Source organism: Podarcis bocagei, assembly GCF_964188305.1.
Source record: "Podarcis bocagei genome assembly, chromosome: 7".
Taxonomy (NCBI): domain Eukaryota; kingdom Metazoa; phylum Chordata; class Lepidosauria; order Squamata; family Lacertidae; genus Podarcis; species Podarcis bocagei.
In genome coordinates this window covers 2,655,810-2,670,035 of record NC_138132.1, presented here as the reverse complement: position 1 = coordinate 2,670,035, position 14,226 = coordinate 2,655,810, and the positions used below count along the sequence as shown (strand labels likewise).

The following is a 14,226-nucleotide window of genomic DNA, read 5'->3' as shown; positions in this document are numbered from 1 at the left end:
GAAGCCGTCCCGAAAGGCATGTCGGGAAATGGAGTCCTGGCCGCAATGCACTGTGGGGGATCTAGCACCCGCCGCCGCCAATCAGGAGAGTTCTCGTGCGCAATGCATGCCGGGATCCATCCCTCCCGCGCCTGCGCCCCGCGCTGCATGCCGGGAGAGGTAGTCGAGAGGAACTACGGAGCCGAGCGCGCTGAGGCGGAGGCAAGATGGCGGCGCCTCAGCAGCCGCCTCAAGCGCAGCCGGCGCAGCTGACGCTCCTGCAGGCGCAGGTGGGGCCTCCCTCGGGCGCCGGGGCGGCGGCGGGAGGCGGGCACCCCGGCTCGGCGCAGGCCGCGGCCGGAGCGGCTTCTCTAACGGTCGGCCAGGCTCCCGGCGGGCTCCAGCCTCCCGCGCAGGCGCAGGACTTCGACCCCGTGCAGCGCTTTCGCCTCCTGCTGCCGCAGCTCAAGGAAAGCCTGCAGGTGAGGGGCGGGGCCAAGGCGGGGGCGGGGCTGCTGGGTCGTTTCCGTGGAGACGGAGGGGCGGGGCAAAGCGGGTGGGCGGAGCTTAAGCTCATTGCGTTGACTTAGGTGGGTTTCTAGTCCCTAAGAGCGGAAACATATTTTTTTTTACTGTATTTATTTTAATACCATTTATTAATTTTACAATAACAAAATTCAAATCATAAAGCTTAACCCAATTGACTTCCCTCTACTCCCCCCCTTGGTTCTGTAATAATAATAATAATAATAATAATAATAATAATAATAATAATAATAATAAATTTATTTATACCCCGCCCACAGTGGGGACATCGGTCTCCAGCCGGGAGTTGATCCCGGTGTGGATTTGCCAAGCATGTTTTCCTCTTAGCACGTTTCCCCCTTGCGCCCTGAGTTCGAGTGTCTTCAAAGCCCAGGACACCTTTGGTCAAGGCTGTTCTCCAACTGGAGCGCTCGCAGGCCAGAGTTTCCCAGTTGTCAGTGCTTATACTACATTTTTTAGATTTGCCTTGAAGAGTCTTTAAACCTCTTTTGTTGTCCACCAGCATTACCCATTACGCTTTCCATTATTAAGTAGGGAATAGAGTAGTTGCTTTGGAAGACGATCATCAGGCATCCGCACAACACAACCAGTCCAATGAAGTTGATGTTGAAGAATCATTGCTCCAACACTCGTGATCTTTGCTTCTTCCAGTACACTGGTACCTTGAGTTAAGTACTTAATACGTTCCGGAGGTCCCTTCTTAACCTGAAACTTTTCTTAACCTGAAGCACCACTTTAGCTAATGGGGCTTCCTGCTGCGGCTGCCGCCGCGCTGCCAGAGCACGATTTCTGTTCTCATCCTGAAGCAAAGTTCTTAACCTGAGGTACTATTTCTGGGTTAGCAGAGTCTGTAACCTGAAGCGTATGTAACCTGAAGCATATGTAACCCGAGGTACCACTGTACACTGGTATTAGTTTGCCTGTCTTCCCAAGTGATGTGTCAAATTTTTTGGAGACATCGTTAGTGGAATCTTAGGCTAGCCGGAGAGGGGCAGTGACTCCCGGTCACTCCCAGTCATCTTCATTGCTTAGTGGGGGATTTGAGCCCTCTCCTGAGTCCATCACACCACACTGGTTCTTCAAATGTGGGGCAATTAGGGCAGTGTGAAATGCAGTGGCCTTTCGGAAGCTGTTGTGAGCTGATAGCCCAGCGAGGCCCTTCACTTCTCCCTCCCAAAAGCCAGCTTCCTACATCTCCTCTTCCAGACTGCTTTACCTAAGCTGCAGAGCAGCTGGCTGCCCACCTTTGAGAAACCGCAGCTCTAACCCCTAGGCATCGCTCCCCTCTTGGGAACTGAGGCAAGCTCCTCCTGCCTCCCCTGCTCTGGTCTCTCTTCCACAGCCCTCCCTTCCCTTTCTGTTTCGCAAACGTGTGGTTTCGTTTTTGGCTTTGTTTTTTCCCGGAAAGCCCTTTGCCGAGTCAGACTTTTTTATTTTTATCCCCGCGTTTTGAAACGACTCTTGACTCTTTCCGAAAGAATGAGGCATCAGTCCTTGGCACAAATATATAAATTGCTGAAGCGGTAACTTTTTCCCTCCCCTCCTTTGGTCTGTGTGGCGCGGGGGCGAAGAGAGCCAGAGTCCCGTGGTGGGGAATGGATGCTTCACCGCCCCCCAGGGCTCGTGTCCAAGGCTTCTGGTAAATGAATCAGCGTGGCAGGATGAGCCCCCGGGGGTGAGGGCACCTTTATCCCTGTGTCAATATCCCTAGAACGAGAAACGGAACAGGCTTCGGCTTGGACACGGAGGCGTCGGCAGGCAGGTTTCCAGGATTGGGTAGTTTTGTGTGTGTTTTGTTTTGATACCTTTGAGCTTGCCCTCTCGTTTCCTGACCTTGCGAGGTCCTGGAAACGAAACCGCAGCTCTCGGAATCGCTGCTTGCTCCCAGCCAGCTATTTCTGACTCGCTGTGGCCTTGGGGTAGAATTTAATGTGCCCTGGGGCTCGGTTTCTGTGGAATAGGAAGCTGTGTATTAATAAAAATATTTCCTTTTAAAAACAAATATTTTTTTTATTTGGTTTTACAAATATAAATTTATAACCATACCAAATACACATTCATATAAAGAGAGTACAGTGGCACCTCGGGTTAAGAACTTAATTCGTTCCGGAGGTCCGTTCTTAACCTGAAACTGTTCTGAAGCACCACTTTAGCTAATGGGGCCACACGATTTCTGTTCTCATCCTGAAGCAAAGTTCTTAACCTGAGGTACTATTTCTGGGTTAGCGGAGTCTGTAACCTGAAACGTCTGTAACCTGAAGATTCAGAGTGCAATCTCAAGACTTCCCCCTATCCCCTCCATGGGTCCTAGTGTCAACATTTTCAACTGCATATTATTTCGTAATCTGTATTTTATATCTATCCATATTGTCCATAGTATTTGTTACATTACAAGCTTACAGTGGTCTCCTAAATAAATTATGAATCTTCCCATTCTTTCTTGGAAGTTTTTGTCTTCTTGGTCCCTGAGCTTTCCGGTCAGTTTTGCCATTTCAGCATAGTCTAACAGCTTGGTTTGCCATTCCTCTCTGGGCTAGTAGCATCCATGTTGCTGTTGTTGCATACCTATAATAAGAAGGTATCCAAAAGGAATAAGCAGATGCCCAAATGAAAGGATTGGGGAGAACTGGCTTGGCAGCAGGGCTTGCCAAAAGGATTGGGCAGCGGGGTGGTCTTAGTAGATTGCACGCTTAGCATGACCCACCACTGTGATGCAGCAGCGATAAAAAGGAAATGCAATTCTAGGCTGCATCAGCAGAAGTCTAGCGTCCAGATTGATGGGTGTCTTATTGTATTTTAATGTTGTGAACTGCCCTGAGCTCTGTGGATGAAGGGCAGTATACAGATTAAATAATAATAAAGTCAGCACACTGCTCTGTTCTGCTCTTGTCAGACTCTACCCGGGAGTCCAGTGGTGCTGCTGAGAACCTGTGGCCCTCCAGATGTTGCTCCCATCCACCCATGCCATTGGCCACGCTGGGTGTTGGGGGTCCAGCCAAAATAGCCACTCTTTGTTCCAACAAACACCCTCTCAGGCTGCTGTCACAGAGCCACTGAGCAGGTGGCTAGGCCCACAGCCATAATTCATTCCCAATCAACGGTTTGGTTATCTAACCGTCTTGATTCCCAGTGTCACAAAGCCACTGAGAAGATGCCGGGCAAACTGCCCTTTCGAGCCCAGATCAGGTGTTTTGTCTCGAAAACGTGCTTGTTTGCTTCATGCTAAAACCAAAACTTTGCATCATTTTAAGAAACCACCAGCATATGGTACGATGATATTTGCACACCTGGCCAGGCTCCAGAGGGGTGTGTGTCTTTGGGAAATGTGCCCTCTTCCTGCCACAGCTGTCTATCGCCCCCAATTTGTAAGCCGATATACTGTACTCTCTGCCTCTTGCGTTTGCAGAGCTTGATGAAAGTGGCTGCCCAGAACTTCATCCAGAACACCAACATCGACAGCGGACAGTGAGTTTTTGCCCCTACCCCTTGCCCGGCTTCTTTCTCCTCTCCCCTCCTCACCCTCCCCCCTAAATGCAAATCAATGATCGGCTTTCCTCTCCTTCCAGGAAAAGCAACGACGGCCCCGTGCAGAGAGTGGACAAGAGCCTCGAGGAATTCTACGCCTTGTGTGACCAGCTGGAGTTGTGCCTGGTGAGTGTCCCAAGAATGTCCCGTATTGGCAGCAGGATCAGGCCTTATGAAACGCTCCCTCCTTTTTCTTTTGCACGGCACATCATTAATTGGCGAGTTCATGCGCTCGGGAGCACTGAAAGACAAACAAACAGGCACGTACAAAGCAAAGGTCAGCCAGTAAGAAATTAAATCCCAAATTCACAGCTGGGCAGCGTCGTCATTAGCAGCAACCCCAATGCCGGAAAATAGCGAGCAGGCTTTCCAAGTCCTCCAGATCTCTTTCGTCAGGCAAAGAAGCAGCAGGGTTGGGAGTAGGGCGCGAAAATCCGGCTTTGGTGTTTCAGCCCTGAAGTCTGGATTTGGCCCTGAGATGGGAGAATGCAGACGGAATCAATCCTTCGTGCTGCAGGTTGTGACTTGGATTTATTTATTTTGTGCAGTTCTGTATTGATGTAAATTCAGAAGCGCAAATAAACCCCACAATTGAGGTTACAAAGCAGAGGAGCCGTACAGAGGTTGTGTTTTTCAAATAAACAGAGAGCAGATAAAGGGGCAAAAATAAGAGGAGCAAGAAACGTCATGATGGCCCAGGAGAGTTTTGCATATCTGCATTGGGCACATAGGAAATAAGATCCCATAAGTGACGTAAGAGCGTTCTGGGATCTCCATACCCTTAGAAACGCACGATGTGCAAGTTGTTTTCTCTGCAGCAGCCAGAGCCTACATATTCTTGTACCGCAACGAGAGGTCTTAAGTCCTGTAGTGCTTTCCATTTCTGGGCCAAAAAGGTACTTGTTGCAGCCATGTTAAGAAGTTTCTTAGGTTGGAAAGCTGCTGTTTGATTGCCCCGCAAATTTAATTGCATTCCAGGGGGTTGGACTAGATAGCATTTGGGGGTCCTCCTAACGCTAAAACTCTCTGATTCAAAAGGGAAAGTTGTGGGGAGGCTTGAATGGGGAATGTGTTTACAGTGGACGCTCGGGTTCTGAACGTGATCCATGCGGGAGGCACGTTCACAACCCGCAGTGCCGTGTCTGCGCACGCGCGGGTTGCAATTTAGCGCTTCTGCGCATGAGCGGCCGCCAAAACCCGGAAGTAGCCCATACCGGTACTTCCGGGTTTCGGCACGTCCGTAACCCAAAAAAACGCAACCTGAAGTGTCTGTAACCCGAGGTATGACTGTGTATATTTCTTCCAAAACGTCGGGGGGAGGCATTCCCACCATAAGTGGGGAAATGTCTCCCTGCTCCTGCAGCCACACCAATATTCTTGTATTTGATGCCATCTGAGATAGCTGCCCAGCTGCAATGCTCTTCCCCATTTTTGGAAAACTTAAAAGCCCTGCTGTTCCCCAGACCCTTTCTCACGGTCTAAATGAAGCCCCCGGGTCCCTGGTTAGACAGAGAGACTGATCGGCTGCTATTATCCTTGAGTACTAAATGGGTCCTCCAACTACAGAGGCAGTCTACCCCTGGGTAGCAGGCCCCAGGGACTAGCATCAAGAGGAAAGCTTTATTGCTTGGGTCACAGTTTCAGGGAGAAAGGATGCTGGAATACCCAGCCCAACCCGGCGAGGCCAAGTTCCTAACTCTCTCTCCTTCTGATCTGCCTCCCCTTCCTCAGCGCCTGGCCTACGAGTGCCTCTCCCAGAGCTTTGACAGCGCCAAGCACTCCCCGACCCTCGTGCCGACAGCCACCAAGCCGGACGCGGTCCAGGCGGAGAGCCTGCCCTACACCCAGTACCTCAGCATGATCAAGTCCCAGATCTCTTGCGCCAAAGACATCCACAACGCCCTCCTGGAGTGCTCCAACAAGATCACGGGAAAGGCCCCCTCCCAGGGCGTCCTTTAGGGCCGCCTGCAAACTGTTCCTGCCGGACGTTTTGGTTTGGACCGCTGGGCCAGAGTCAGTTCCCGGCATGACCAGAAGGAGGCAGTCCTGTCAACACAGACAGACAAGGAGCAGGGAGCCTCCTCCTACCTCTTCTGCTTCCTTCCTTCCTTCCTTTGCAAAGTCCTCCCAGTCTGCCCAGGTCTTCACATTGAGTCCTCTGTTCAGGTTCCCGACAGGACTTGTCTCCATCTGGGTCCGCATTGGTTTCACATCTTCCACAACTTCTAACCGAAACGCCAGGAGCTCAACTCAGATGCACAGAAACCTTTTCGCTTACAAACAGTTCACTTGTCAGAGAAGGATGCTGTGGAAGTACGACAAATTAAAATTCTCCTGATCTACGGGGCCTCGCAATCTGCGGGTCTTTTTTTGGAGCTGGCCAGTCAATATTTTTGCGCTTTTTTCTTCCTTTCGGGAGAGAGATGCTTGAGGACCACCCATAAGGAGCAAATCTGCAAGCCTAACACCCCCCCCCCATTTCTGCAGGTTCCTTAGCCAAACCTTTCCGCCTGCCATTGCGGTGTCCTCTCCACACAGAAACCTCCCTCCTGGAAAGGATCTACGGTTCCCTTTTGACTCCCTCCTTTAAATCTCGCACCTTGACTTTTTTCTGGAAGACGGGCTTGTGCGAATGTGTGTGTAATTTTGTAGATTGATCAAATGCATAATTCTGCAAAGGAGACTTCCTGAACCCTGTGCAGGCCTCCCGCCTGTGGATTTTCCTTTTTTTTAATTAATATTTTATTAAGTTTTATCAGTAGAAAAAATTCAGAAAAATACAAAAAAAAACAAAATACAAAAATACAAACATTAAACACGAAAAAGAAGAAGAAATTAAAACACATATAAAAGAAAACAAAACTCCCTCTTTTTTAATTTCTCATCTTTAGTTAACTTATTTTCCTGTGGATTTTCCTTTCCTAACCAGTACAAAAGGGGAAATCTGACCCAGTAGTCTTAGTTCAACCTGTTTCTACCCTGCCGTCCATAAATTGGGTGCCCCTGGCAGGATTAAGTTATTTCTCGCAGGAGAAGAGACCCTGCAAGCAAGTCTCTTCACACACCTCCCACCATGAATCTGGGAGGGACTGTAGTCTTGTCTGGTTTTCATCGCTGTGTTCTCTCTGCTCACCATTTTATTTTTTTCTGCCCTGGGGGAGCGTGTCCTTTTCCATTTCTCGTTGGTTTTGCTCCCTGTTTTCGTGCAAGAAGGAGAATTTGCCATGGCAGAGAAGAGCTGGCCTGTCCCCTGTTGTGGAAGACTTTCTCAGTTACTGTCTTTAGTTTTCCAGTGTGTGTCCTTTTATGATTATCAGGATAAAAAAAAAAGGCATTGGAGTTGGGTCCAGACTTCAGGCTGCAGTCCTCCATAGGTTTACCTGGGTGTAAGTCCTATTGGTTTCAGTGGGACTTACTTCTGAGTTCACTCTTCTGCGCTAGCTGTCCTGCCTTGAAGACCCACTGGCAGAAAGGGAGTAAGCTTGCCGGAACCAGCTTACATTCCATTGATTTCGGTGGGCCTACTCTAAGTAAGACTAGGTTCGGATCCTACCCATTAACCTTTTCAAAGAGCTTCGTTCTCTTCTAGGCTGCCAGTCTTGGTGACCAAGGCAAGGCAGTTCTGTTACTTTGTACAGCAGCAAAGGATTCCTTTGTGATTTATTTCCCCAATCCATTTTGCTCCTAATAATAATAATAAAAGTGTTCATTTTGCTTCTCTTAATTCCCAGCTCGGTTGCTTTCGTTTAGATCAGAGCAGGGGAACCCGTGGAACTCTGGGCATTTCTCAAGAAGGCTGAGAGCCAGTTTTTCGATGAGAACCAGCGTGGCATAGTGGTTAGAGTGTTGGGCTAGGACCTGGGAGACCGGGGTTCAAATCTCCACTCGGTCATGAAGCTCAGTGGCTGTGACCCTGGGACAATCGCTGCCTCTGTGTGTTAACGTTTCCAGCAGCAAATGGCTGGGTTACACCCACCCACCGCTGAAGTTCACAAGCAGCAAATGACGGTGATGGCTTCCATCTGGTAGACTGCTGCAGTCCAAGGAGGTTCCATTTAGCTGCTGTGTGCGATGTTTTCTTCTGAAGCAGTAAAAAGAGACAGGGAGGGAGGAAGAGAGAGAGAGAGAGAAGTGAGAAAGGGAGTTCCAAGCCCCACATTTCTGTTCCCAAACCTCAACTAACTCAGTCTATCAATTAAAAAAAAAAAAATTCGTATCTGAAGAAGTGTGCATGCACACAAAAGCTTATGCCCAGAACAAACTTCTTTGGTCTCTAAGGTGGTATTGGACATTTTTAAAATATATTTCGACTGCATCAGACGAACATGGCTACCTACCTGAGTCAAGTCTATCAATGGCTGCGAGCCACAATAGCTGTGCTCTGTCTACGCAACCCGAGGCAGCAATGGATCTGAATGCCAGGTGCTGGAAGCTGCAGGATTGGGAGCTTGTGTTCGAATCCTGCTTGCGGGTTTCCCAGGCCAGCCAGTTGGCCATGGTCACTGGCCTTAGATGGGTCACTGGCCTAATCTGGCAGCAAGACTCCTCTTATGGAACCTCCAGGTCCTGAGGCAGTCTATCTACATCCGGAGGTTCTTGGGGGCGCTTGGCCACTGTGAGAATGCAGGAGGCAGGACTTGGTGGGCCACTGGCCTGAACCAGAAGGCTCTTATGTCCCTATGGAACCTCCAGGTCCAGAGGCAGTCTATCTGAACTTGTAGGTTCTTCGACAGGCATAGGCAAACTCGGCCCTCCAGATGTTTTTTGAGACTACAATTCCCATCATCCCTGACCACTGGTCCTGTTAGCCAGGGATGATGGGAGTTGTAGTCCCAAAACATCTGGAAGGCCGAGTTTGCCTGTGCCTGTTCTTTGAGGTATTTGACCAGGGGGAGAGGTGGGAAGGGGAATTCCAAGCTCCACATCCCTTATTACACATCAAGGTCCACATTTCTGTTCCCAAACCTCAGCTTCTTTAGGTTCTCATGGAACCTCCAGGTCCAGAGGCAGTCTATCCAAACTTGTAAGTTCTTAGTGGTATTTGGCCACGGGGAGAATAATAATAAAAAATTTTATTTATACCTCGCCCTCCCCAGCCAAGACCAGGCTCAGGGTGGCTAACACCCTATATAAAAACAAATTGATTGAAATGCAACTTAAAAACAAGATTAAAATACAACATTAAAACATTAAAATACAGCCTCATTTCAGTAGAAACTCAAATCAAAAACCTTTTGGGGGGATGAAAACGTCAGGTCTTCACCAAGGCCAACTATCCAGACTGATCCTACGTGGGCCAGAAAAAAGCCAGGGAAGTCCCCAAACAGGAGTTCCATCAGAGGAGAGAAAGGAAAAAGGAAAGAGGGGGAGGGAATCAAATTGATTCCAAGCCAAAGGCCAGGTGGAACAACTCTGTCTTACAGACCCTGCAGAAAGAAATCAGATTCTGCAGGGCCCTGGTCTCATGAGGCAGAGCGTTCCACCAGGCCGGAGCCATCACTGAAAAGGCCCTGGCTCTGGTTGAGGCTAATCTGACTTCCTTAGGGCCTGGGACCTCTAGGGCATTGCTATTTATGGACCATGAGGTCCTCCGTGGGGCAGACCAGGAGAGGCGGTCCCGTAGCTACAACAGTCCTAGACCGTGAAGGGCTTTAAAGGTTAAAACCAGCACCTTAAACCTGTCCCTGTGCTCCACCGGGAGCCAGTGCAGCTGGAAAAGCACTGGGTGAATATGCTCCCATGGCAGAGACCCCGTGAGGAGCCTCGCTGCAGCATTCTGCACCCGCTGGAGTTTGTGGGACAGCTTCAAGGGCAGCCCCACGTAGAGTGAGTTACAGTAGTCAAGCCTGGAGGTGACCGTTGCATGGATCACTGTGGCCAGGGCGGGGCGGGAAAGGTAAGGGACCAACTGCTTGGTGGAAAAACGAGGATGCTGAGCTTCCAGCGTCTTTTCTGCTGTTCTGTGCTCTCACTGCCCCACCCAGTCCATCTTCGAGTTCCCCAGGAGGAAGGTTTTGCAATAGTTTTTTTCCAGGCAGAGCAAGAAGGGGACGTTCAGTCCCAGGAGCTGTGGCCGGAAAAGCAGCTGTTACATCACAACTGGATGATCCTGTCTATATATATATATTTCAAGAAGGAAAGCCTCTTGCTGCTAAGAGACAAAATCGTCCAGCCTGCCAGCCGTCTCCTGGGTCCTTCCCCCTGGTTGCAGCGATGTCTCATTCCTCTACCCACCCACCTCACACCCTTCTGCACCACCAACACCCGTCTCTGGCCGCGGGTTGCAGAGGAAACCACAAGGGAACAGCCTGTCCCCAAACGGCTCGGCTGCACCTCTTCAGGCTGCTTCCTGACCTCCCCTTTTCGAGCTCGTTGGGCCCGCGAGCCAAAAGCGCCTGTGAGCTATTGGAAAAAGGCACCTCCTGCCAAGCCACAGGGCCAGAGCTGTGTCAGCAAGCTGGGAAAAGAGCCTGGTTTGGGCTTTCCGACGGCTCGTTCCCGAAACGGTGCCAAACGCGGCTTCCGAGATCGTCGGCCAAGTTGGCACGGGGGCAAAGGGGCCTGCCTAGATTAAAGCCTGCTGTCAGTCCACTCTGGGGCTGTTTGGGATCCACCATTGTTGTTAAAAAGGCAGCTGTTCCGGAGGGCTTTTAAAGCCCTATACGGCCTAGGACCCTCATACCTACAGGAGCTTTCTGGTATACCCCTGGTAGGACCTTAACAATCTGCTAGTAATAGGTAAAGGTAAAGGGACCCCTGACCACTAGGTCCAGTCGTGGCCGACTCTGGGGTTGCGGTGCTCATCTCGCTTTATTGGCCGAGGGAGCCCGTGTCCAGCTTCCGGGTCATGTGGCCAGCAGGACTAAGCCACTTCTGGCGAACCAGAGCAGCACAGAGAAACGCTGTTTACCTTCCCGCCGGAGCAGTACCTATTTATCTACTTGCACTTTGACGTGCTTTCTAACTGCTAGGTTGGCAGGAGCACGGACCGAGCAACGGGAGCTCACCCCGTCGCGGGGATTTGAACCACCGACCTTCTGATCAGCAAGTCCTAGGCTCTGTGGTTTAACCCGCAGCACCACCCGTGTCTGCCACTCTGGGTAGCTTTTAGCATACAGTGGTACCTTGGGATACATACGCTTCAGATTACAGACGCTTCAGGTCACAGACTCCGCTAACCCAGAAATAGTACCTCGAGTTAAGAACTTGCTTCAGGATGAGAACAGAAATCGCATGGCGGCGGCACGACGGCAGCAGGAGGCCCTATTAGCTAAAGTGGTGCTTCAGGTTAACAGTTTCAGGTTAAGAACGGACCTCCAGAACGAATTAAGTTCTTAACCAGAGGTACCACTGTATATAAAACAGATAATCAAACATTAAACCTTTTTTTTAAAAAACCAAAAAAACCTTTCCCTCTACAGGGCTGCCTTCAGATGTCTTCTAAAGGTCATAGAATCATAGAATCCTAGAGTTGGAAGAGACCACAAGGGCCATCGAGTCCAACCCCCTGCCAAGCAGGAAACACCATCAGAGCACTCCTGACATATGGTTGTCAAGCCTCTGCTTAAAGACCTCCAAAGTAGGAGACTCCACCACACTCCTTGGCAGCAAATTCCACTGTCAAACAGCTCTTACTGTCAGGAAGTTCTTCCTAATGTTTAGGTGGAATCTTCTTTCTTGTAGTTTGGATCCATTGCTCCGTGTCCGCTTCTCTGGAGCAGCAGAAAACAACCTTTCTCCCTCCTCTATGTGACATCCTTTTATATATTTGAACATGGCTATCATATCACCCCTTAACCTCCTCTTCTCCAGGCTAAATATGCCCAGCTCCCTTAGCTCCCTCATAAGGCATCGTTTCCAGGCCTTTGACCATTTTGGTCGCCCTCCTCTGGACACGTTCCAGTTTGTCAGTGTCCTTCTTGAATTGTGGTGCACCACATTGTGGTGTCGTGTTGTGCAGATGCCTGATGCTCGTCTTCCAAAGCAACTACTCTATTCCGAACTTAAAAATGAAAAGCGTAATGCTGGTGGTCAATAAAAGAGGTTCAAAGACTCTCTCAAGGCAAATCTAAAAAAACTGTGGTGCCCAGAACTGGACACAGTACTCCAGGTGAGGTCTGACCAGAGCAGAATACAGTGGCACTATTACTTCCCTTGATCTAGATGCTATGCTCCTATTGATGCAGGTCGTATGGTTACTTACTTCCTTGGCTCACGGAGTTGCATAACTCCATACCCTCCAACATTTCTCCGATGACAATAGGGATGCCCTACGGAAAAGCAGGTTCCAGGATCAAATCAGAAGCCAGGGTGGTTTTTCTGTGAATCCAGGACTGTCCCTGGAAAATAGGGACACTTGGAGGGTCTGCGTCTTACGTGCAGTGATACGTTTTGCAAGTGAGCCTCGTGCAAATACAGCAACGCCCTTGTGCGATGCACACTTGTGTTGTGCTGCACGTACAAGTTTAACCTTCAAAGCGTACAGCTCGTTCAGCATCGGCTTGTCTTCTTGATATCCATCACCGGGACCTTAATAGTGTCAACGGGTGCAAATATTATCTGGTTTTTGATTAACAGGAAAAGGAGGCCACGCGTTCCTTTTATATCCCGTGCAAAGTTCAGTCCTAGTCTGTGACTGAGCAGGTCCTGAAGGATTCTGGGAAACAAAAGAGGCTTGATCGCCCCGAAGGATTCTGGGAAGTGAACCTGGTACACCGTCCCGGTTGTTCCAGAAACAGGCTACTGTCCCCTCTTGACCTGAAGGGGGCAGTGCTGAGCTGGCTGAGTTTCATGTGTGTTTGTGTGTCTTTGTGTTCTTCTCAATGATCTTCCTTGGCATCTTGTGAGATGTTCAGAGGAGATTTTCCTTTTCCTCACACATAAGTCTCCTTTACACTCCTCCCATCGCCAGCAGAGAACTTGCAGCTGGAGGCACTTGGAATAATACATTTTCTTCGGTTTATTTTGAGCGTCAATAGCACACGCTCCTTTTCGGGTATGCGATTCCCAGAAAAGCGGCTCATAAATCAGCCGGTTTTCTGCAAGGCTGAACTCCCAACATGTAGCGTGGGCTATGTGTTTATTTCTTCCAGTTATTTAGTCTGGGGACAAGCTCTCACAATGCGAAGCCTGGAGAGAAATCTCTTTTAAGTTTGCATGGAGATATTTTTCTCCGTCGCTCACAATCCAGTGGGATCACGGTTAGCAGCCATCAATAGGCCTTTCATCCTCCGTTAATTTGTCTAATCCTATTTAAAAGCCATCCCGGTTGCTGGCCATTTCTTTATTTACTTATTAAATTTATATACCGCTGTTCATCAGCAGATCTTGGGGGTGGGGGTTTAAAATACAAGATAAAAAAAACCCGTCTTCCGATGCTCATTGGATGTTTATTAAACTGCTGCAACAGGGTGCTCCCTCCACACGCAGGAGGGAGGAGAGGAACCCAGAACAATGGTGCGCAAGCCCTTATATGTTGTTGTTGTTGTTTAGTCGTTTAGTCACGTCCGCCTCTTCGTGACCCCCTGGACCAGAGCACGCCAGGCACTCCTGTCTTCCACTGCCTCCCGCAGTTTGGTCAAACTCATGCTGGTAGCTTCGAGAACACTGTCCCACCATCTCGTCCTTCATCGTCCCCTTCTCCTTCTGCCCTCCATCTTTCCCAACATCAGGGTCTTCTCCAGGGAGTCTTCTCTTCTCATGAGGTGGCCAAAGTCTTGGAGCCTCAGCTTCAGGATCTGTCCTTCCAGTGAGCACTCAGGGCTGATTTCCTTAAGAAAGGAGAGGTTTGATCTTCTTGCAGTCCATGGGACTCTCAAGAGTCTCCTCCAGCACCAGAATTCAAAAGCATCCATTCTTCGGCGACCAGCCTTCTTTATGGTCCAGCTCTCACTTTCACTTCCATACATCACTACTGGGAAAACCATAGCTTTAACTATACAGACCTTTGTTGTTAAGGTGACATCTCTGCTTTTTAAGATGCTATTTTCATCAGAGAAATGTTGGAGGGTATGGAGTTATGCAACCCCCCCCCCCAAGCCAAGGAGATAAGTAACTATACAAGCTTTAGAAGACATCTGAAGGCTGCCCTGTACAGGAAAGTTTTTTCATGTGATGCAAACAAAATCTGCTCCTTTTCCCTTATTATGTGGTACCCAAGAGGCCATATAGAGTCCT

At 49.5% G+C, this 14,226-nt stretch overlaps 1 protein-coding gene across 1 annotated transcript; it reads left to right on the top strand.

The window, feature by feature from the left end:
- Positions 1-61: 61 nt before the first annotated feature.
- On the top strand, positions 62-6,009 carry MED29 (mediator complex subunit 29; the record flags this gene model as incomplete). Its single annotated transcript, XM_081200707.1, has 4 exons — positions 62-461; positions 3,932-3,990; positions 4,092-4,176; positions 5,782-6,009. Exons 1-4 carry the CDS (start codon positions 207-209, stop codon positions 6,007-6,009), a joined length of 627 nt encoding a protein of 208 aa, XP_081056833.1. The 5' UTR covers positions 62-206.
- Between the last annotated feature and the right edge of the window lie 8,217 nt (positions 6,010-14,226).